Raw genomic sequence first — 23,349 nt, 5'->3', positions numbered from 1 at the left:
GCATCTCTGGATCACCTGGATGAAACATTAAGTTTTCTTCCTCAGTTCTCCATCAGGTGTACAGCTTTCAGCTATCAGCGGCATTTCAAGTCTTCTGAAAACAGTATGTCAGTGTATGTGTGGTCCATAGCAAGTACAAGCAGCATCTAATAACAGTTTCCATTGTAGAATGTTTTCAGGTACTCAAATAAATCAAATCTTTAATTGAAAACCTGTTGATCATACTTGGTAATGCTTCCCTCCCCCCCACCCCACCCCCACACACACCTCTAGCCCCAGAACCCAGTAGGAACACTAGAGGTGGTTCCACCATTCCCGCCTCATCTATTCGTCCTGTCCCTGCTCCCTCAGCTCCAGCCAGATCTCTTTTCCTACGGGGATCAGGGACATCAAGGGCTGGAGTTGGTTTGGCTGTGGCCTTGGGTTCTGGAGGGAAATAGGGTTTACCACCTTCAGATGCCCTAGGACCTGTGACAGGATCCCTGCACACAGGTGCCACGTCTGGCTCTCGGCCCCTGCCCAGCACTTAAAGATGTGACCCGCCTCACAGCGGTGAGCTAGGCTTGAGGGAGTCATTTTCAGAGGAGGACCTTGATGGGACATTGAGGTCCTCACATACCCCTACCTGGGCCCTTCTCTGACAGTCCCAGCTTATAGAGCTGTTACTTCATTTTGTGGCTTATCACTTGAACCTGGCCAAGCTCTCCCAGCTACGCTTATGGCCAAATGCAAAATGACTCATGACTTGACTGGGTCAGACCCCAGGAGAGGTTTGCTCTTTCTTTTTGGAGCCCTGGCCCTGCTCTCACCTGGGCTGAGCCTGGAGACCAGAAGTTGGGGTGGGGTCATGCCATTGGGAGGAGGTAACTGACTTCTAAGGGAGAAAGGAATGAGGACACAGGGACCCTGGATACAGCTGTGCTCCAGCCCTCGCCCTCAGTGTGCAGCCATGCCTCCGGGGTGCTCAGTCAGGGTGAGCAGAGTGGGGTGCTAGGTGCTGTAACCTTGGTTCCCCTTTTGTCCTCTGCTTTGGGTTTTGGCATCATCCAAGGAGAAGTCCTCAGTCAGGCTGATATAGGAGCTAAGGGCCTCCCGGAGCCCCTCGCTGAGGAGAGACTCCTCCCCTGTGGCAGATGTCTCAGAAAACAAGAGGGAGCTGTGGAGAGGGGAAGGGGAAAGAGCTGAGTGAAGTCTTCTCCCTACACTCACCACACGTAATTCACTGTCCTCAAAAACCTACTTTCAAGTCACTTCTGCCGAAAAACAGTGGCTCCCTTTCCCTATCAGATCAAATCCCAGCTTGACTTCCCACTTGGAACATGGGGCTCTGTCCTACCCCACCTCATCTGACCTGCCTCATTCCCATCCTGTCCGCCTTGGTACCCAGGCATACCTAGTAGCCACACCTGCTTTCTCCTCTCCTGACAATATGTCCTACAGACCTGCTGAGCCTGGTCTGGGCTCTAGGAGTTCAGCCAGTGCTTACTGACTCCCAGGTGTCACTGAAGGTGACAAACTCATTATGGGTTCCCCAGGTGCAGCTCCTCCTAAATCTCCTTTATTCTACCTTTATGGTCCAGGGGCCCTCTCACCTGTCCAGATCTTTCCAGTTGAGTGGCATCCTCTGCACAGTCACAGGCGGTGGTATGGCCTTGCCAGGAAGTGGGCCAGCCCTCCCCAGGGCACAGGGCTCCTTGAGGGGGCAGCAGATGTCATCTGCCAGCTCTGAGGAAGAGACCTGGGGTCTTGACATTGCTGACTCCAGCCCTGCTTTCATCCCCAATACTCCACCCTTACCCTGACAGCTTTCCACACTTGGGGGCATGGTTGCAAAAGTTAGTGACAAGACTTGAGCCCCAAGGTCTTGTTCTTATGGAGCTGAGATGTGGTCAAAGGTCAATATTGGGTTAGATTTTGAGTGTGATTTTGGGTGAGCTGATGGGCCTCTTTGAGCCCCAGTTTCTGGATAGGAAAGTGTTTAGGGAAGAAAGCTATGGAATGCTCGATCTCTACTTCTGGTATTGTTGGTGTATACTGCATGGAACAACCCTCCAGAAAACCACTGTTCAGGTCTCCCAGGAGTGGTCTTTCCTCTCTGCCCCTTTGACACCGTGCACTGGTGACGGCATCCTCCAGTGCCTGTGACAGAACGAAGCACCAGAAGATGCTAAGAAGACTCAGAAGTGAATCCAACAACAGCAACAGTTCCTGTAGAGAGAACAGTGCCTGCTGCCGGGGGCTTCGAATCAGAACAAGATGTCTGGGATTACCGAAGCTGAGAGAGGGAGGAGAAGCTCACAAAGGATGTCTGGTAAGATGCTGGTGTCTGCGTGGTTCTTCTGTGACAGCATGGGTTAAAGACAGGCTCCCAGCCTGTGTTTCTTGGCACAGGGACTTGCACCGTCTTCTCTCTGTCCCTGTGTTTTCCAGCAGGTATAAAGTGTCTGCCCTCCCACACATCCCATCCCATGGAGGCAGGGAAAAGCTATACCAGAGTAATGGTCCACCAGGGCCTGGAGTGAGGGGAAGGTGAAGCGTGGTGAGATGTACAGCCAGCCATTGTCCAGGCGCTGGATCCTGTAGTGTCTGATCCGGTCCCAGGACGTGGGGCGGCTGAGTCGGACTGACAGAGAGTAACAACCTGAGGAGGAAAGAGTTCAGGGGTAGCCCTGAGCCCTTGCTGGGACCCAGCCCCACCCAGGTTGGGAGAATGAAGAGATACAGTCACAGGAAGTGGTCAGGGGAAAGACAAAGACTTTCTCTCTCGACATAAATAACAACACCTTCATAATAGATAAGTCTCCTGTGGGGATGAAATGAGATCATGCACACAGAGCCTTCAGGCCAAGCCCTGGCACAGTGCTGGCTGTTATAAAGACTTCCAGTGACAGAAGTTTTAGAGTATGAAAATGTGTCAGTGGGTCCTTGGTAAAAAAAAACAAAACAAAACAAACCTTTTTGTCATCAGGTTGATTCTAACTTATAGTGATTCTACAGGACAGAGTAGAACTGCCCCATAGAGTTCCCAAGGAGAGCCTGGTGGATTTGAACTGCTGACCTTTTGGTTAGCAGCTGTAGCTCTTAACCACTAAGCCACCAGGGTTCCCAGTCCTTGGCAAGGACCTAGAGAAATAAGAACTCTGTTACCCTGCTGGCAGAAGAATAAATTAGTACAACCCACTTTGGAAATGGTTTGACTGGTTTGGCATTACCTAGTCAAGTTGAACATGCACATACTTTACTACCCAGCAGTTCTGGCCTAGAAATGTCACCTTAGAAATACACCAACAAGAATGTTCATAGAAGCATTGTTTAAAAGCCAAAGTCTGCAAACAGCATATATGCTCTAAATAGTTAAAGAAAGTAATACTACACAGCAATAAAAATAACCACTACACACATAAGCATACATCTTAAAAATAATGAGCAGAAATAGCAAGTCACAAAAATATACATTCGGTGTGATTCTATTTAAATGAAGTTCAAAGACAGCCAAGACTACATGATATATTGGGGAAGAATGTGTGTGTGGCAGAGCAAGGAAGAAAAGCAACTGAGTGATTAACACAGCAAAGCAGGCAAGGGGTTTCAGAGAGATTGTTATCATGCTGTTTCTTAAGCTGGTAAGTAGGAACATGGATGTTGTTATTATTATTAGTCCTTAAACTGTACATATACAGTTGCTGCTGTCGTTAGGTGCTGGCAAGTCAGTTCTGACTCAGCGATCCTATGTACAACAGAACAAAACACTGCCCGGTCCTACGCCATCCCCATGATCATTCCTATGCTTGAGCCCATTGTTGCAGCCACTGTGTCAATCCACCTCGTTGAGAGTCTTCCTCTTTTTCGCTGACCCTCCACTTTACCAATCATATGTCCTTCCCCAGGGACTGGTCCCTCCTGAGAACATGTCCAAAGTATGTGAGAAAAGTCTGTATCCTCACTTCTAAAGAGCGTTCTGGCTGTACTTCTTCCAAGACAGATTTGTTTGTTCTTTTGACAGTCCATGGTATACTCAGTATTCCTCCCCAATACCACAACTCAATTCTTCTTCTTCTTCGGTCTTCCTTATTTATCGTCCAGCTTTCGCATGCATATGAGGCAATTGAAAACACGATGGCTTGGGTCAGGTGCACCTTAGTGTTCAAGGTAACATCTTTGCTTGTCAACATTTTAAAGCGGTCTTTTGCAGCAGATTTCCCCAAGGCAAGGCGCCTTTTGTTTTCTTAAGTGCTGCTTCCGTGGGTGTTGATTGTGGATCCAAGGATCCAAGTAAAATGAAATCCTTGACAACCTCAATCTTTTCTCCGTTTATCATGATATTGCTTATTGGTCCAGTTGTGAGGATTTTTTTTTAGGATTTTCGTTTTCTTTATTTTGCAGTGTAATCCATACTGAAAACTGTGGTCTTTGATCTTGACCAGTAAATGCCTCAAGTCGTCTTCACTTTCAGCAAGGAAGGTTATCTGCACATCACAGGTTGTTAATGAGTCTTCCTCCAATCCTGATGCCGCTTTCTTCTTCATATAGTCCAGCTTCTCAGATTATGTGCTCAGCATTCAGATTGAATAAAAATGGTGAAAAGGTACAACCCTGATGCACACCTTTCCTGACTTTAAACTACGCAGTGTCCCCTTGTTCTGCTCGAAATGCCTCTTGATCTATGTACAGGTTCCTCATGAGTGCAATTAGGTGTTTTAGAATTCCCATTCTTTGCAATGTTATCCATAATTTGTTATGATCCATACAGTTGAATGCCTTTGAATTGTCAATAAAACACAGGTAAACATCTTTCTGGTATTCTCTACTTTCAGCTATGAGCCATCTGACATCAGCAATGATATCTCTGGTTCCACGTCCTCTTCTGAATCTGGCTTGAATTTCTGGCAGTTACCTGTTAATGCACTGCTGTAGCCGCTTTTGAATGATCTCCAGCAAAATTTTACTTGCATGTGATATTAATGATATTGTTTGATAATTTCTGCATTCAGTTGGATCACCTTTCTTGGGAATAGGCATAAATATGGATCTCTTCCAGTCAGTTGGCCAGGTAGCTGTCTTCCAAATTTCTTGGCATAGACGAGTGAACACTTCCAGTGCTGCATCCGTTTGTTGAAACATCTAAATTGGTATTCCGTCAATTCCTGGAGCCTTTATTTTTTTTGCCAATGTCTTGGGTACAACTTGGACTTCCTTTTTCAGTACCATTGGTTCTTGATCATATGCTACTTCCTGAAATGATTCAACGTTGACCAATTCTTTTTGGTACAGTGACTCTGTGTATTCCTTCCATCTTCTTTTGATGCTTCCTGCATCATTCAGTATTTTACCCATAGAATCCTTCACTATTGCAACTTGTGGCTTGAATTTTTTCTACACTTCTTTCAGCTTGAGAAATGCTGAGTGTGTTCTTCCGTTTTGGTTTTCTAACTCCAGGTCTTTGCACATCATTATAATACTTTACTTTTTCTCCTTGAGCTGCCCTTTGAAATCTTCTGTTCAGCTCTTTGACTTCATTTCTTCCATTTGCTTTTGCAATTTGACTTTCAAGAGCGACTATCAGAGTCTCTTCTAACATCCATTTTGGTCTTTTATTTCTTATCTTTTTAATGACCTCTTGCTTTCTTCACATATGATGTCCTTGATGTCATCTCACAGCTTGTCTGGTCTTCGGTCATTAGTGTTCAGTGTGTCAAATCTATTCTTGACACAGTCTCTAAATTCAGGTGGGATATACTCAAGATTGTACTTTGGGTTTCATGGACTTGTTCTAATTTTCTTCAGCTTCAACTTGAGCTTGCATATGAGCAATTTATGGTTTGTTCCGCAGTCAGCTCATGGCCTTGTTCTAACTGATGATATTGAGGTTTCCCATCGTCTCTTTCCACAGATGTAGTCATTTTGATTCTTGTGTATTCCATCTGGTGAGGTCCACGTTGTGTAGTCATTTATGTTGTTGAAAAAATGTATTTGCAATGAATAAGTCATTGGCCTTACAAAATCCTTTCACGCCATCTCCAGCATCTTTTCTATCACCAAGGCCGTATTTTCCAACTCCTGATCTTTCTTCTTTGTTTCCCAATTTTGCATTCTAATCACCAGTAATTATCAGTGCATCCTGATGGCACGTTCAAGCAATTTCAGACTGCGGAAGTTGCTAAAAATCTTTAATTTCTTCATCTTTGGCCTTAGTAGTTGGTGTGTAAATTTGAATAATAGTCGTATTAACTGGTCTTCCTTGTAGTCATATGAATATTATCACCGACAGTGTTGTACTTCAGGATAGATCTTGAAATATACAGTATACAGTATATACAAAAATCCAAATGACAGGGTTTTTTCAGTTTTTTCCATTTTTAAAATCAACTTTATTGAGATATAATTTACACATATTTTAAGGGTACTGTTCGATGGGTTTCAACAAAAATTCAATTACAAAAAATTAAAAGTCAGGAGAAGACCTGGTTCTAACCATGGTTGAAAAATGAAAAGAAAAAGAATAAATTTTAAGTCAATTTCATCAAAGCCAAATGAGAAGAGGGTGCTGAAATAATAATAATACTTGTGATGGTTAAGATCGTGTGTCAACTTGGCTGGGTCATGATTATCAGTGTTTTGGCAGTCGTATAATGTTGTGATCACTTCCCTGTTCAGATTTGATATGGGATCACCCCCATGATGTGATATGCTGTGAGTAGCCAATCAGTTGAAAGGGAGCTTCCTTGAGTGTGTGCCCTGCATCTGAATATAAGCGGACGTTCTGGCAAAGCTCGAGGGCTTTTGCTTGTTCTGGATCCTGCAGCTGGCTCCTGTTCGTCTCACCTCTGGTTCTTGGGACTTGAGCTAGCAGCTTACTGTGGTCTTGCCTGCCCATCTTGAGATTCATCCATCTTCACAGCCTGTGAGCAAGAGCCCTGCTCTCCGACCTGCTGGTCTTGGGTTCGCCAGTCCCTGTGGCTACATGAATCAGAGGTCTCCATCCTGATCTACAGACTTGGGACTTTCCAGCCTCTACAACCGCGTGAGCCATTTCCTTGATGTAAGTAAACCTCTCTGTCTCTATATATTTACATGCTTTACTGGTTTTGCTTTTCTAGAGAACCTGGCCTGACAATACTCTAGTATTACTATTACCTACTGTTACAGCCATTGTCACTTTCATTTATTGGGTGTTTTAGTGTTTATTTTCACAACCATCCTATGTGGTAGGTACCGTTACCCTCATTTACAGATAAGAAAATTATGGCACAGAGAACCTGGAAGAAGAGGCAATGACCTGTCATTTAACCTTCTTCCTGTGGAATACCAACAAAAGGCAGAAGTGAATTTTCTAAACCACAGGCACTGCTCAGTTTTAGGAAGCATTTACTTTGAGGAAGTAGCCTATTTAAATACTCCAGTTAAAAGGCAGAGATTATCAAACTTGATAAAAAGCAAGACTCAACTATATGCTGTCTGTCTGTAATAAACACACTTTAAATATAAAAGTAAAATGATGAGAAAAGGCATATCATGCAAACATTAATCATAAACCAAAAACTGAACCTGTTGCAATCAAGTTGATTCCGACTCATGGCAACCTATAGGGCAGAGTAGAACTGCCCATAGGGTTTCTAAGGCTATAATCTTTATGGAAGCAGACTTTCACATCTTTCTCCTAATGAGTGGCTGGTGGGTTTTAACTGCGGACCTTTTGGTTGGCAGTGGAGCATTTAACCACTGCACCACAGGAAAGCTAATATCAGACAGAATAGAATTCAAGCCCAAGAGTATTATCAGAGATAAAGAGGGATGTTTCATAATAACCAAAGGGTCAACACATCAAGAAGACATTCTTTAATTTGTATGCACCCAATTCTAGAAATTCAAAATATATGAAGCAGAATTGACAGGAAAATAGATCCCTAATGGGAGATGTCAACACTCCTCTCAGTAACTGATGTGACAGAAAATCAGTAGGGATATAGAAGACTTGAATAATATCATCGACCAATTTGATCTAATTGATATAAAACAACACACCCAACAATACATATACACTTTCTTTCAAGTACACATGGGACAGTCAAGATAAACTGTATTCTGGGCCATAAAAACAAATGAAATTATTTCTGAACAGTCTGACCCAGTAGGTGTTGGGTGGGGCCCAGGAGTCTGCATTTTTACCAAGTTTCCCTGATGGTTCCTCTACCTTCAAGTCTGACAGCTACCGTTCTATGACATCACTCAGGCCTCTAGAACAGCGCTGTTCAAACTTTTTTTTGACCACAAACCACGATATGAAATTTTACATTGTGACCCAAGAACCCACATACTTATAAATATCTGCAACAAAAGTTTCACGAAGCCCTATTTACCCCAACCTGATGCCTTCCGATGTTTTCTGCTTGCCTTCATTACAAACACTCACTGAACCAGAACCACTCCATCAGTGGGTCTCTACCCTGGCTGCACATCAGAACCACCTGAGGGGCTTTACAGGTTCCAGTGTCCAGGCCATACTGACCGGTTAAATCAGAAACTCTGAGGGGGGAACCCAGGCTGCAGTATTTTTTTTTAAGCTCCCTCGGGTGATTCCAAGGTATAGCCAAGGACTAGATCAGCAGTTCTCCAAGTGTGGTCTCCAGACAGTCCTATCAGCATCACCTGAGACTTGTTAGAAATGCAAATTCTCAGGCCCACTGAATCAGAAGCTCTGGGGGTGGGGCCCAGCCATCTGTGTTTTAAGGAGCCCTGCACGTGGTTCTGATGCATGCTCAGGGTTGAGAACCACTGGGCTAAGTTGATTTTGACCCATAAATGGGTCATGACCTGCAGTTTGACAAATAATGCCCCAAAGGAAGCCCCAGACGACAGATTAGAAGTTAGTACCAGGGGAATCTCTGTCTTTCCTGGAGAATTGGCAAATTTCTTCTTTTTTGATACGAGAGATGCATTCTAATCTACTCCTTTGGTGTTCACTGCAGGAAAAGAAAAAAACCCAAAAAGCTCAGGGTCAAATTTAACCTTAATCTCAGTAATTAAAGATCTCTTTGGATCCTTTTGGCTTACTCCCTCTTGTAATATGCACCTTAGGAAAGGGGCAGCGTGGCAATAAGGGGCAGTCACTATGCTCTTGGGGCTCAACCAGGCCAGAGAAGGGGTGAAGCGGAGCAATGAGAGCAACTGAGCACGAAACACTTCCTGTGGCTTCGCAAGCTCACTGGGGCCTTGAGCGCCCAATCTGGCCTGCAGCGCCCCTGCCTCAGCCAGCACTCTGCTGTGGTTTCCTGTTTGCAGCTGCTGTACTGGGGCCAGCCCCCCACCCCAGCCAGCCTTTGTGTGTGTGTGAGGGCGGATGTGCTGCCCGGAAAACAGCAGAAGGTGGCCAGGGAGAGGTCAACCTGAGAGCCCCCAAGGGAAGGGGAGCAGAGGCAAAAATTGGCTGGAGAGGGCCCAGGAGGGAGACTGAGGCAGACAGCAAAGGACTCTATGAGCCCATCACAGTAGGTTCTAATTAGAGTAGGCACTAGGAGGCCTATTCTCCCTCCCAAATATTTCTTCCCTACTCTTCCAACTGCTTACAATTCCACCATTATTGCCACAGGAGGAGGGCATTTTTTGGGTATCTGGAACGAGATAGACCTTGGCTGCTTGAATCCTGGCTCGGCACTTATTAACTGTGGGTCCTCGGGCAAATGTTTTTCCTAAGCCTCATTCTTCTCCTCTGTTAAAAGGAAGTGCAATCCCCACAGTTGTTTTGAGGCACTTAAAGGGCCTAACACAAACGTAGGTGCTGCTGCTCCTTCCACTTCCCTCTCCGCTCCTACCCTAGGGGGTTAGTAGCCCAGACAGAGGCAGAATCCAAGACAGATTCTATCAACCTGGTGTTCTGTTTGCAAAGGCCCTGCACCTAGAGAAGTGCAATGTGACAGTCCCTACCTCTCTTTGGGCCTCTGTTTCCTGACCTATACAGGGAGAGAGGAAGATGCATGAAATGACTTTATGGCTGTGTCTATGACCCAAAGCACAGAGACAATTTCAACATCTCAATTTTTTTGCCAAGTGATCAAGATGCTATGTGTCTCAGGGAGGGAGGAATCATCTCTGGTCAGGGGAAGGAAATATTCTATTACAAGTTCTCATTGCCGAAATGTTGGCTGAGCCTGGATCCCAGCTCGGAAATACAAGCTATGGCACATTCACACCCACTTTTAGAGATGCAGGTTACTCCATTGCTGATGCACTCTCATAGCAGCAACATGACGGTCAGACAGCGAGATACCCCAGTCCTTTACATCTGACCTCTTACCCTGACCCCCAAGTCACATCACAGTTGGCTCTTGACATTCGAGGGACAAGCCCTGACATCAGTGCAGATTTCAAGCTGTGTTTCCCAAAGTGTGTGCCATGGAGCACTGGCTTCCAGTGACCAAGGACATGCCCACCTCACTCGCCGGTGATGCCCAAGGTCTGGTACACTAGTTGCGTCCTCCCCTGTCCCTGAGGCTGCCCCACATAGTGGATACTTGAGACATATTTGTTGAATGAATGAATATGAAGTGAATATTACTAAGTACTACATGATGAAAAGTTCCTGTGTTCAAAAGTGTTTGGGAAATGCCCAATTAGACAAAGTCAAAGCCCTGAGAATCCTGCCTTAACATGTGTTGCTAATGGTTAAAACTTCTCTCAGAGCAGAACATGATTTTCAGTTCTCCCAAATTGACCTTCCCATCCTCTTAATCTCACAGCAAGTGGTCCATGGAACCCACTTTGAGGGCCACTGTCCTTCAGCCTCTCACTTCCCCCATAACACACACCCAGTGCTAACCATGCCCTCACTGAACAACAGCTCCCCCTGCCTTCGGGAGAAAACCCAAGCTTCTCAGCCTGGCATTCAAGGCCCTTTTTTCTCGGGCTGTGCCTGCTTCTCCTAGTCTCCTGCCCTGTGGTGCAGCCATTTATGTAAAATGCCAGGCCTTCTCAGGGCCAGGCAGTACCTCAGCCTGGGATCCTGTGGGAACATCCTTCAAGTTTCAACTCAGCCTACTCCTCCATGAAGCCTTCCTTGACTACTCCAGAGGTAGCCGCCCCTCCTCTGCCCTCAGCACTCAAATGTTGTCTGTCATCACCTGTCCCCACCTCCTGGCAGCCTGAGAGCATGGGGGTCATTTCTGGGCCCTGTATGGTCTCATACAAGGCTGGGATTGAGAAATCTTTGTTAGCTGAACAAATGACCGACAAGTGAGGCATAGCCTATTCTCTGGAGGAGGATCTGTACTTCTGTAGGTTCCTTTCCCCACTCCCTGAGGCCTCCCCACAGAGGCAGGGTATGGGGCAGGGCTGAGTTCACTCACCTCTCCTGCTCTGGCTCTCCCGGATGAGGAAGGCCCCTCCGGGGTTCCCAGGCAGCAGCAGCAGTTCCTCGGCCTTCTCCCGGCTCAGGCCCTCATACAACCACCTGGGGAGGAACAGGAAGGAGGGGCAGGAGTCAGCCTTGTTGAGGTGGGCCAAGTCTGCTGGGGTTCATTGAAGAAGCACTGGGACTGCTTACCCCCTTTGTGTGACCCTAGCAAGGCCTTGCCATTTCTGGACCTCTGCCTACATCGTAAAGGGCTGCCTTGGGGTCTCTGAGAGCCCCTCTAGCTCTACTCTCCTCGGCCTCGCTCCAAAGGCCTGGGGGGGACAACCTCATGGGATCAGCCCTAGCTTTTTCTGCCTGGATTCTCATTCCCAAGGATTCTTATTCCCAAATGCCCTGGAAATCTGCATAGAGTGATCCCAGCCTCTCTCCTATCACTGCCCAGTGCCCTGCAAATCCCCCATTCTATCCAAATGGCCCCCACCTTTCTAAGAATTGTCCTTCCGTTTTCTTGCCTCAAGACATTTATGCAGCTTTCCCATCTCCTGCCTGTCGCTTTTCCCATTCTCCATCACCAGAACCTGGCTACCCGCCAAAGCCCACACCACAACACCTCTGGCTTCCCAAGTCTGATTCCCCTCTCGGCCCCCAGCAGAGGGCTGGGCAGGAAGGAGAACACTGTGGGAGGGGAGGCAGCAAGTTCCCTAAGGTGGGGCCTGGGGCAGGAACTCACCCATGGGAGACTTTGGCAGCATGGATGCTGGGAATGTTGTACTCTCTGCCTGAGACTTCTGACAGCACTGTCCACCAGTCTCCATCCCTGGAGAAAGAAAGGAGAGTTGGGGCCCCTCTCAGAAGGACGAGGGCCCAGAGAACTGTACTACCTGAGCTTCCCAGGCTTCCTGGCACCAGCCAGCCCGGCTACTTCCTGGAATAGTTCAGTTTCCCTGCAAGGCCTTCTCTACCCACCATCTCTCCCTGCAGGTGTATGGAACTGCTTAAGTCTTACCATTAGAGCCACCTGTAAGCTTGGGAACAAAAGCCATGCTCTTATCTCCCTGGGAGGGAGGGGCCCCTTCTCCCACCCCCCTCCCTGCCTCCCACTAGCTCATCTTCAGGTATCCAGATGGAGGGAGGAGGGCATCCCTCACCAGTCAGCACCCCACCCAGTGCTGCTCAAAGGACTTACTCAGAGATGATGGTCAGTGGCTCCCCCAGCCTCAGCGACAGCTCTGCCTGCTCACCCACCGGGAAACTGCCCAGGGCCACAGCTGTGGCTTTGCTCTTCTCTGGATGGAGGGACAGAGATGGTAGCCTTTTTGGCCAGCGTTCCTATCAGACATGAGGTCTAGTGGAGCCTGGCCTGGGTCTGGACTCCCATTATCAATCTTCCCATGGGCACCAAGGGCGCTGCCCACCCCTCCGGGGAAGCACGTCTGCTTCCCAGGAGAGCAACCCTGGACTTTGAAGCCTTTTTAGCAGGGCTCTGTAGAGCCCTGGGGGTGCCCAGATGGCTCTTGGGGTCACCTCAGGAAGAGGGTGGGTGTGGCAAAAGGAGTAGAGCTCCTGACTACAATCTCCTTTTATATATAGCTCTTTACAGAAGATTTTGATAAAGGGATTGTGCTGCTAAGAAAAATTTGAAACCTACAGCTTTCACCAGACTCAGCTGCTAATCTGTGATGGAATGGGCACTGGATGGAAGTGCTGGGGAAGGGAACACTTACAGAAGCATTGCAGCTGGGGCCTGGGTTTCAAGTCACATGGGTGCCTTGGGGTGTACATGGGAGTAGCTTTCAAGCCTGAACATGGTGGGTGTCGGGAAAGCAGAGTGAGAAGGTCTGGGAGGGTCTGAAGATGACCTTCTTTTCACACGGTGGAATTTCGCTGGTCCCCTCATTCCTGGCCCTTGGTTTCCTTGTGGTGATTATACTCCCTACCTCTCCAGGCCACTGGAAAGGCCCATGAAATCACAGACATGAACAGACTTTGTAGCTATCAAGTGCAGTGAGTGTGGTGGAGTGGCTCTCTCTGGCAGCATGGTACCTCTCCCTCGGCCCTTGTCCAGAGCAGCAGGTATAGGTCTGTGCTGCCAGCTGAGAAGAGGTGTCACTCCCGGGCCCACCATGCCAGGCTTGGCCCAGAGCAGCTGGCCAGCAGGTGTGTTTGGCTCAGCCAAGTGTCCTGGCTATCCATGGTACCATCGCTTGCTGAGCACCTGCTGTGTGTCAGGCCCTGATTGGGTGCTCTATGCATCACTTTACTCAGTCCTCACAACCACCTCCGAGGTCAGATCTAGAGTCATCCCCATTGTACAGCGAGGTAACAGAGGCTCCAACAGGGGCATGCAGCCAGGAAGCGAGAGGACAGCTCTTACACCACACCGCCCTGTCTGTCTCTCCTTCCATGGGGCACTGTGGGGTGGCTGCTCACTGGCCTAGGGTTGGAGGGAAGTGGGACTGGACAGCAGCAGTGCATCTCAGGAGGGGCCCAGACCCAGCAGGTCTGTCTAGCCAATCTGTTCCTTCTGCCTGCTGACCTTGCTCCCCTCGAAGCCAAGCCCTCACCTTCCCCTCACCCACCCAGTCCTGCCCAGGCTCCTCAGGGACCACAGCCTTGCCTTCTCCCCGGGAGGCTGAGATTCAGAGGGGAATCACTGGCCCAGGTTGCAGACAGAGCCAGAGGGGACCAGGAATAACTTCCCAAGCCGCCAGTCACATAAGGAATGATCCTGAGGATGTGGTGGCCATGTGGCCCGATTTTGGGGGCTGGACAGCGGGCAGCACGTGGCTCCCTCAGCACGGGATGCTCATCCCTCATCTCCAGCCTAACATGACATCCCTATGCCTGCCGGGGCCTTCTTGGCCTGAAAAACCTGCCCTCCACAGGCTGCGGGAAGGGACCTCCCCTGGGGTGGGGTGGGCTCCTTTTTCTATTTCAGTAAGGCTCTTTGTAACAAAGAGGAGAGACTTGTTAGCATGCTAATACATTAAACTATGAAAAGCAGTCAAGTTCAGCAAGGTTTATGTGCTCTTAGATGCTCCTCTCTGAAGGAGTCAAGGTCACAGGACTCTGCGATGCCCTCTTCATGGAGCTAGGACCCCAGGAGGTGGTATGGGGGAACAGATGGATAGACAGGACCCACAGGTTGTGGGGGAGACCTGGAGGTAGACACTGTGCAGGGAAAGGGAGAGGCTGCCCTGGCCCTCCTGGCTCTGTGTTGTGATGGGAAGAGGAAGACTGTGATTCTGGGAATGGACAGGTTCCTCTACATCTTCCCAGACACACATGGGGACCCTGCAGTGACCCCGGTGTGGAGCTACTCAGAGTTGTCTTTGTGGCACAGGGCCTGGCTGACCCAAGGAAATGTCTGATACTTGGACTAACAATGTGAACAACAATGCAAACAAGCCTGTGGAGGTCGTCCACTGATGAGAATAGATGGACCAAGGTGGCTGGAAGGGCCCTGACCTTGCACCCCCTGAGGGTGAGCCACTGAGGTGCATATACTCTTCCCTGATTGGTCCCCCTCTCTGCTCAGCTTATTCACCTCTGTCCTTCACTTCTGGGCAGAAACATCCCTTCCTCCACGAAAACTTCCCCAACTAGGCCCCTCGGCACATACTCTCAGAGTCTCTTAAAACATACCGTCACCAAAATTTAACACGGTTGTAATTAATAATTGGTGTAGCACCTGTCTCTGAGGCTTGATTGTCCCTGAGGGCAAGGACTTGTGCCTGTCTTGTCCATTGCTGTGTCCCCAGGTCCTGGCATAAGGCCTGGCACAAGGCGCACAGTACATTTTAGGTGGGTGCAGGGTTAAATGGATAAATGACTCATGGAGGGGGGCTGGCCAGGGACCAGGGGCGAGAACAACAGAGAGAGACTCTCCCTTCCCCAAGGAGACTGTGGTGGGAGGGAGAGAGCAGCTGCCCTCAGGTCCCACATGCAGGGAGGGCCCCCCGGCCCACCTGCTCATTAGCAGGTAGGAGTGGTCACCACCCCCAGCTGCCCTGGGCATGACTCAGAGAAGCCTGAAGCCACCGCCTGTGGCTAGATTCAGAACAAACTGAGGTGGAGGTCTGTGTGGTTTTCAGGTCTCTTCCTGTGGGGCCTCCTGGGCCCCAGGCTCTCTATGCAGATTGGGTGGCTAAAAGGAGACCACTGCCTCCTCAACAGGACTCCTACAGGGTCTCGGATACTGATGCCTGTGAGGCCTGGTACAGGCTGGTATTAGGGGCTGGGTATCGAGGAAGACCCTCAATGAGATGGACTGACTCAGTGGCTGCAACGGGCTCAAACATAGCAACCATCGTGAGGATGACACAGGACTGGGCAGTGTTTCATCCTGTTGTACATAGGGTTGCTATGAGTTGGAACTGGCTCTACAGCACCCAAAACAACAACACTGAGGATTGCGGAAGCCCTGGTGGTGCAGTGGTTAAGCACTCGGCTGCAAACCAAAAGGTCGGTGTTTCGAACTCATCAGCAGCTCTACAGGAAAAAGATGTGGCAGTCTGCTTCTATAAAGAGTTACAGCCTTGGAAACCCTATGGGGCAGTTCTACTCTGTCCTACAGGGTCACTATGAGTCGGAACGGACTCAGTGGCAACGGGTTTCGTTTTATTTTTTTATTGAGGATTGGGCTGAGGAGTGAGAATGGACCCTGCCATTGTAGGGGAGATTTCGGACTGGGGCCAGCTCCAGCCCAAACACTAATATCCAGATGTCTTGGTTCTTCAGTCTCCTGTTTAATCGTTGTCCATATGCCTCCTCCTCAAAGTGCTCCTTGGTTTAGGGCGATCAGGAGTGATTTGAGGAATGATTTGTGTGCCATTTGGGGAACAAAAATTTGACATCAAGTATTAGACTTTTCAGGATACTTTGTCCTAAAAACTGGGACTTTTTAGTCAAGACTCTTAAAACGTCATGATTAGAGGTTCAGCGTATGTATATGGTAATTTTTTCCAATTAACATAGCTTTAATTTTGCTTTAATATTTCACAGCACTTTTCAGCGTAGGAGGAGACAGTGGAGCGTCGCTATCCAATAGAACTTTCTGCAGGGCTGGAAACGTGCCATCATTCTGTGCAGTTCCATGCTGCAGTCACGAGCAGAGCTATTGAGCCCCTGGAATGCGGCTATCGAGACTGAAGAACTCAGTTTTATTTTGTTTTAATTACTTTAGATTTAAATAGCCACACACGGCTACCGGCTCCTGTAATAGGCAGCGCAGCTTTGGGGAGTTACAGAAGTGGGGGGTTGGACTCAGGAGCTGTCAGATCAATCTCTATGTAAACTGGTTTAGGAGGAGGGGAGCCTTTGGAGACTCCTGGGGGACTCTCTCACCTTCCTGGTTTGATGTTCTGGTTAGTGTCTATCACTCTCTCATATTGTCTAGTTTATCTGGTTTGTTTAATGTTCTGACTGCTGAAATGGAAGCTCCACAAGAGCAGGGACCCTGTCTGGTTCGTTCATCGGGACACAGCAGGCACTCATTAATACTTGATGCAGTGTTGGAGGCACTAGTTGAGAGGGCCTAGGTCCTCGCGGTGCCTGGGAAGGGGCTGACTGCCCCGTACCCCGTGGCCTACCTGCTTGCATGGGCACACATGCTTGGTCTTGGACTGAGGGGCTTGAGCTTGGGCTTGGCAGGGTTTTTCCTCTGCTGGGCAGACTTCCCATCATTCGTCAGCAGAACACTTACTTAGAAGCACATCCCCGAGGGAAACCTGAAAGAGATGCCGCAGTGGGGACAGAGCCCTGCTGATCTCTTGCTGAGCCCATCAGGGCCAGGTTTCAGCCCTTCCGCTAGACTTTGAAGACTTTCTGTAAACTGGACCCTGTTTTCTTCACATCTCATCTTTTCTATGCCTCAGTCATGCTCGATTCTTTCTGTTCCTGAGCCTTTGCTTGTGTGGTACCTCCTCCCACTGGCTGAGCTACCCTTTCCTCCCTTTTGGGCATGTCTGGATCTCACTGTCCCCCAGGAAGCTTTCCTGAATCCCCCAGCCCTCGCAGATCACACCCTTAATTTCCTATGGTCCACCAATTCTCTGACCTGGGGCCAAATTCTGCCACTGGGTGGCAGGGGACAGAAGCAGGGCAGTGAGCTCACTCTGTACCAGGAACCATGGCTAAGGTCCGAGGTGGGTGAGAGGGACCCAAGGGAGCTTGGGAGCTGATGTGACAAGCAAGGTGGCACTGAACAGTTACTGGTGTTGGGGCAGAGTAAGATTACTGGGAGGCTGTGTGACACAGTGATGACCTGCAAGGCTTTGGACGCCACCTTCCCTCTCTGTGCCTCCATTTCCTCATCTGAAAAATGGGGATAAAACTACACAACATATAGGTCAGGGAGATAATGCATGTGGAAGCCTGGCTAGGACCTACTTTTCCTTTATCTTGCCCTGAATGTCGCTTCACTAGAGGCCTCACCTGCGAGCCTCCCCGCCTGCCTTTTTTCTCTCTCTTGGCTCCCTGTTGTGTTCCTTCAAAAGTTTTAATAGGAGTGTTGACTTTTTTAATCTGCCATTATTCTGTAGCTCAATGAAGACAGGGACCTCTTTTGTTTAATAGCTTCCTTAGCATTTGTCGAGGCATCTGGTTCACAGAAGGAACTCAACACATATTAACTAATGGACAGGTATCTTATGTTTAGAATAATCTAAATTCCCAGGTTTCCAGGCTAGTGCTGATTTTAAATATTCAAACACTATATTAAATGTTTTTTGGAGGGGGGGGAATGGGGCTGAATTTTATTTTTTTTTTCAGGTGGTTTTATTCTTTTCAGTAGTAACAAGGTTCCATTCACCTGGTATTCATCAAGCCCCTGAGCTGTGCCAGGCCTGGTGCCAAGGGCTGGGGATCTGGGGAGGAGAAAGTCAGGGTGCTCGCCCTGGAGGAGCTCACGGACTGGACTGGCATGGTGGCAGCCTTCATTGCCTTTGAACCCTTCACTGTGCCTGTGTGAGGATCCATCAGTATCACCAAGGGACTTCCATGGCCTAAGGGGCCAGTCGTATCTGGGCAGTAAGAGTCCATGGGGAGGTAGTACTGTCTTAGAGGATGTCTGTGTGAGGTGACTGCCCTCTCTGTCCTTCAGACTCATGTCATCAGTGTGGATTTGCTGCTGCCCCCCACCCCATGGGGAGTTCAGGATTCATGGGGACAGATGTTCTTTAACACAAAATTCTCCTTAATACTCAGAAATGACCCTGGACAGCCACTTCCCGCTCAGGCTTTTGGGATCCTGAAGCCTTGGCAGACAGATGGTACTGCTGTCTCTTGAGGTTTCTGATTCCTTTCCTGCTAGAGCACCCCTTCATCTCAGGTGTTCAATATTCCTGCTGCCCCCCAGCCTTTCCTTTCTCTTTGACTGTAAGGAACAGGCCATATACTTAACTTTGCCGACAGGAGTGCAGAAAATCCCAGGGGGAGATCTGCCCTGCTAGCAGCCAGGCTCTAGCTCTATGACCTCAGGCAAAGCATGTAACCTTTCTGAGTCTTATCTGTGAATTAGAGACAATAATACTGACTCCACAGGGTTGTGGGGAGAATTAAAACCTGGCGCAGGGTGGGTGCTCAGTAAAGGTTAGTTTCCTTTCCCGTCTGTCAGCAACACAAAGTCACCACAATCACCAACTGCAATAAACTCAGAGACTTTTTCCTACTGCAGGTGGAGCGGGGGGATGGGCTCTGAGCCAAAGGAAGGAGGACAGCTGCACCCATACTGGCAGACCCTCCCCACCCCCCCCCGCCCCCAACTCTTTGGCAGCTTCCTTTACCTGGTCTGGTCAAGGCCAGGAAAACCCCGGGGGCCAAGTGAAGGCCATAGGGTGGGCAGGCCTAGGAGGAGGAGGTACCGGCCAAATTTTTTAAAAGAGAGAATCACAAATATTTGAGCAACTTACCATGTGCTAGGCACTTTCTAAGGGGCCCGGGCCAGTGTAAAAGAGCCCTGGCAATCTGCACCTGTAGAGTCCACAGTAGAGAAAACCCTATGGGGCAGTTCTACTCTGTTACACGGGGTCACTAGAGTTGAAACTGACCCGAGGGCCTCAGGACAGTTGTGTGTGAAAGGAAAAAGTCAGTAAAAGGCAGCTGAGATCAGCATATTGGTCAGAATGATTTTTCTGATTGTCTCACTTGATCCTTACAACCCTTTAAGAGACGTTGGCGGGTTTGCATCCCATTTGAGATAAAATAATCAAGGCCCAGAGGGGATACAAATGTCGTGCTCATGGCATACAGCTGGTTAGTGCAGAGCAGGGACTACAATCCATATCTTTGGACTCTCAGCGGTGTGTTTTTGTGCTTCTGAAGATAATTTTCAGCAGTGGGGCAAAGAGCGATGAATTTGGACTGAGTTAAAGGGAGACCTTTCCCTCTTTTGACTGAGTAATATCACCCTTTTGAGAGCTGTGGACTCTAGAGCTACCGTTAAACAAAAAGCCTTCAGAGATTATAGTGCAGACCCTTCTCATTTACTGAATTTTAAAAGGCTGTGGCCCAGAGAGTGGCCCAAATTTACACGAGAAGCTGGTAACCAAGATGGGACCAGAGTAGATGTGAAGAGAAGCTGGAGGGAATAATGTAATTCTCCAGAAGGCAGTCAAAGGTGGAGGGAGGAAGCCTTCGCTCCTTTGGGGACCTGAGAAAGCATCCCTCCTACAGCCTCGGCAGAGCAACCTACTCTTCTCCTTGAGCTTGTTTCCCACTGCAAAGCCCACCTTGTCCTCCAGAGTCCCCTCAGAGTCTACTCCTGGCCTCTGAGGGGGCCATCCTTCCTCAACCGTCCTGAGGCTGTCGGAAAACAAAAGCAAGCATACTTACTGGCTTCCTGTCATCGGAGGCTTGGAGAGGGGGCTCAGCTAAGATGCATGTTTGGCTGGACAAGCCAGGACTCTGGGAGGATGCCCTTGTTGAAGTCTGCCAATGTCTTCGGTCCTAGGAGACCCAGAACTCTCTTAGCCGGGGAGTCTTCAGGGAGAGGCTCCAGGTATCGGTTTGGGTTGCTCAGCATCTGCCTGTGGTCAGCAGTTTGTGCACCTGGAATGGGACAAGAACCTCATGCTTCTGAGGGATCATCAGACTGGGCATCCCTCCCAAGCAGAGCCAGGCCAAGGAAGAAGGCCCAGGGCTCTTTGAGCTCTGTGTCACAGGAGCTATGGGTGCAGGGTTCTTGGAGCTCCCAGCTCACATCTGCAGACTCTGTGGTTCTCACAACCACTCGTTTCCTCTGACGGCATCACAGACCATTGAGGAGCCACCTTCCCCAAGTTCCTGTTTCTGAGGGAGAAGCTGCTGCCTTGTCATGATCCTGGAGCAAGAGGTTTTTCTCTGGCTTTGTCGTTTGGTCTTGTCCAAGGAACATAGAACCGAGGTAGAATGGAACGCAGAGTTTGAGCAAGGTTTCCCATACTTGCCTGAGCATAATAATCACCTGAAGGGCTTGCTAATATTAGAGATTCCTGGAATCCTCCCACACCTTCTGAATCTAAGTCTCCAGAGGAGCCTAGGCATCTAAATTTTCAGCACTCCAAGAGAGTCCTCTGATTGGCAACCTTTAATGTATAAAGGGAGCACTTGGGAATCTGGTTAAAATGCAGATTCTGATTCAGTAGGTTTGGGGTGGAGTTCAACATTCTGCATTTTAAGCTTCCTGGGGATGCCAGTATTTTGGTCTGTGACCACACTTTGAGTAGCAAGATTTGGACAGTGGTTCTCAGTGTAGTTCCCAGATTAGCAGCCTTAGCATCACCTAAGGATTTGTTAGACATGCATTCTCAGGCCCCACTCCAAATACGGTGAATCAGAAACAGATGGTGGGGCCCAGGGATGTTTTCACAAGCCCTTCAGGCAACTCTGATGCATGCCCAAGTTTGAGAATCGCTAATCTAGGATAAGGAGCCCTCGTGGCGCAGTGGTTAAGCAGCTGCTAACCAATGGGTTAGTGGTTTGAACCCATCAGCTACTCCACCAGAGAAAGGTATGGAAGTCTGCTTCTGTAAAGATTACAGCCTTGGAAACCTTGTGGCAGTTTTACTCTATCCTATAGGGTCGCTGAGTCAGAACAGACTCACTGGCAATGGATAATCTAGGATAAAGAATCTGTCTTTGAGTGCTGTGCTACCTTCCCTCTCCACTTCATTAAAATTTAAAGAACCATACCCACTTGCTGCCTCCCCTTTAGGGGGCCAAGTATTCCTGGAGACAGATACTCTTTAACACAACATGGGTCCATTGCACTGAAATGGCTCCTGACTCTGGTTCAGACTTCTCAGCCTTTTCTGGTGGTTTTTACCAGTTAGAGCACCCTCTAGCTCAGGTTCTCAATGTTTCTGCTGGTCCCTCAGTCTCTGCCTTTCTCCTGGGGAAGATTGGTTTGAAATTTAACTTCACAGACAGATGGCACACAGAGCTGGAAGAGGCAAGTGTAGGCACATTCTCTGTAACAAAGTTCTAATCAGATGTCAGAATGGATGACAGCTACTCAAGGATGTGGCCCTTGGCAGGGAGGATAGTGAGCACGGGCCCAGACAACTGCTCTTGCCTCCATACCACTGATGCCGCCATTCTTATCTGAAGGCAGGCTTTTAAGACTAGCCTCAAGGTGAAGTCCATGAGTGAGGTAGGAAGTAGGGAAGGATCATCTCTCAGTTCTTCTTAAAAGAATTCGACCATATTGGTCCCTTTCCACTTAAGGAGGCACCTAAGGATTAGAAAGAGAAGTTTACAATCCTTGATCTGCCACTAATTAATTTTGTGACTATATATAAATTAACTCTGGGCCTGTCTTCCTATCTATAAAATGGGAATAGCATGTATCTCATTGGATCAATAAAAGGAAGCTTACAGGAAGGTGCTAAGTGCCTGGTATATAGTAGGTACTCAATAAAAGGCCAAATAAAACATGAAAATGTGATAAGATGATTTTTAGAAGAATAGGAAACTAACTTTTCAAGCTAGATGCCTTGACCAAATTGCTTAAGTTTCCTCAGCCATTGTGTCTGTAAAATAGACACCGCCCACTTTGCAGGGTCGACACGAGAGCTGGATACAAGGTATGTGGGGGAGCTTGGTACAGTCATCTTATGTACCTACCTGAGTTCACTTGGCCACCTCCTTGCTTCTCATGAAGCAGGCACTTGATTTTTTTTTTTTTTGTTACTGAACAGGAAGAGGGAAAATGAAAATAAGATGAATGAGTAAGGTAAGGGCCTAACTACAGGGACAAGTCTAAGGTGGGAAAGCAGGCCACCATCCATTCCACATGGGGCTCAGAAGGTTAAAGCAATGTGGATTTTTAGAGCAGTTGTGGCCATCAGAGCAACTCCAGCTTCAGAACCGTGCAGAGCACTGGCTGGGTAATCTCTGTCTGTTCACGTGCATTTGTTTCATCCTCTCTATCAGAACAGGCAGGGTCCATGTCATTTCATGCGTATCTACAGTGGATACAGCAACCTGGATGGACTTACGGTAGCACAAGGATTACTTACACCCCGTGTCATTCAAAAGTGATTTGAGATAATGGGCTCATAAAATTATTCTTGGTGGGTACAAAGATAGCCATTTCTTAAGAAATATAGCCTGGTTTCTTAGAGGAACCCAGACAAGTGGTTGCAGATTATTACACAAGGGATGGAGACGAGCAATCCTGCAGACATGGTGGAGCTGAGATATGGAAAGCCTTTCCAAGACTCCACCTTCTTTTTCACAAACAGAACAGTTGGACTTCTCACGATTTTTGGTTTGAGGGGAATATAGGCATGTCAGATGGACCTGGGGTTCAATCCTGGCTTGGCTTACTGGCTGTGTGACCTTGGGCAAATTATTTATCCTATCTTCATTTCCTTACTGTAAATGGACAGTTTTGTTGGGTAGAGTAAGTGATCACGTGAAAATGCCCAACATGGAGCCAGCATACAGTAACTCAGTCTCTCCCTGAGCTCCAATAAGTGGCTTGAAAGAAATAACACCAGTGATCAGGTAACAATGAGACA

At 48.3% G+C, this 23,349-nt stretch overlaps 1 protein-coding gene across 1 annotated transcript; it reads right to left on the bottom strand.

Annotated features, from left to right (window-relative positions):
• Positions 1 to 262: 262 nt before the first annotated feature.
• SLA2 (Src like adaptor 2) lies at positions 263 to 23,218 on the bottom strand. The gene is made up of 8 exons (XM_049868725.1): positions 20,180 to 23,218; positions 16,939 to 17,076; positions 12,534 to 12,633; positions 12,078 to 12,164; positions 11,340 to 11,443; positions 2,492 to 2,641; positions 1,593 to 1,725; positions 263 to 1,156 (listed from the first exon to the last, which is right to left on the bottom strand). The coding sequence occupies exons 2-8, from the start codon at positions 17,030 to 17,032 to the stop codon at positions 991 to 993; spliced, it is 834 nt and encodes a 277-aa protein (XP_049724682.1). The 5' UTR covers positions 17,033 to 17,076; positions 20,180 to 23,218; the 3' UTR covers positions 263 to 990.
• Positions 23,219 to 23,349: the final 131 nt, after the last annotated feature.

This window comes from Elephas maximus, chromosome 25, assembly GCF_024166365.1.
Source record: "Elephas maximus indicus isolate mEleMax1 chromosome 25, mEleMax1 primary haplotype, whole genome shotgun sequence".
In the NCBI taxonomy this organism is placed as follows: domain Eukaryota; kingdom Metazoa; phylum Chordata; class Mammalia; order Proboscidea; family Elephantidae; genus Elephas; species Elephas maximus.
Note: the sequence above shows the minus strand (reverse complement) of the source record. Positions and strands in the feature narration are given on the sequence as shown.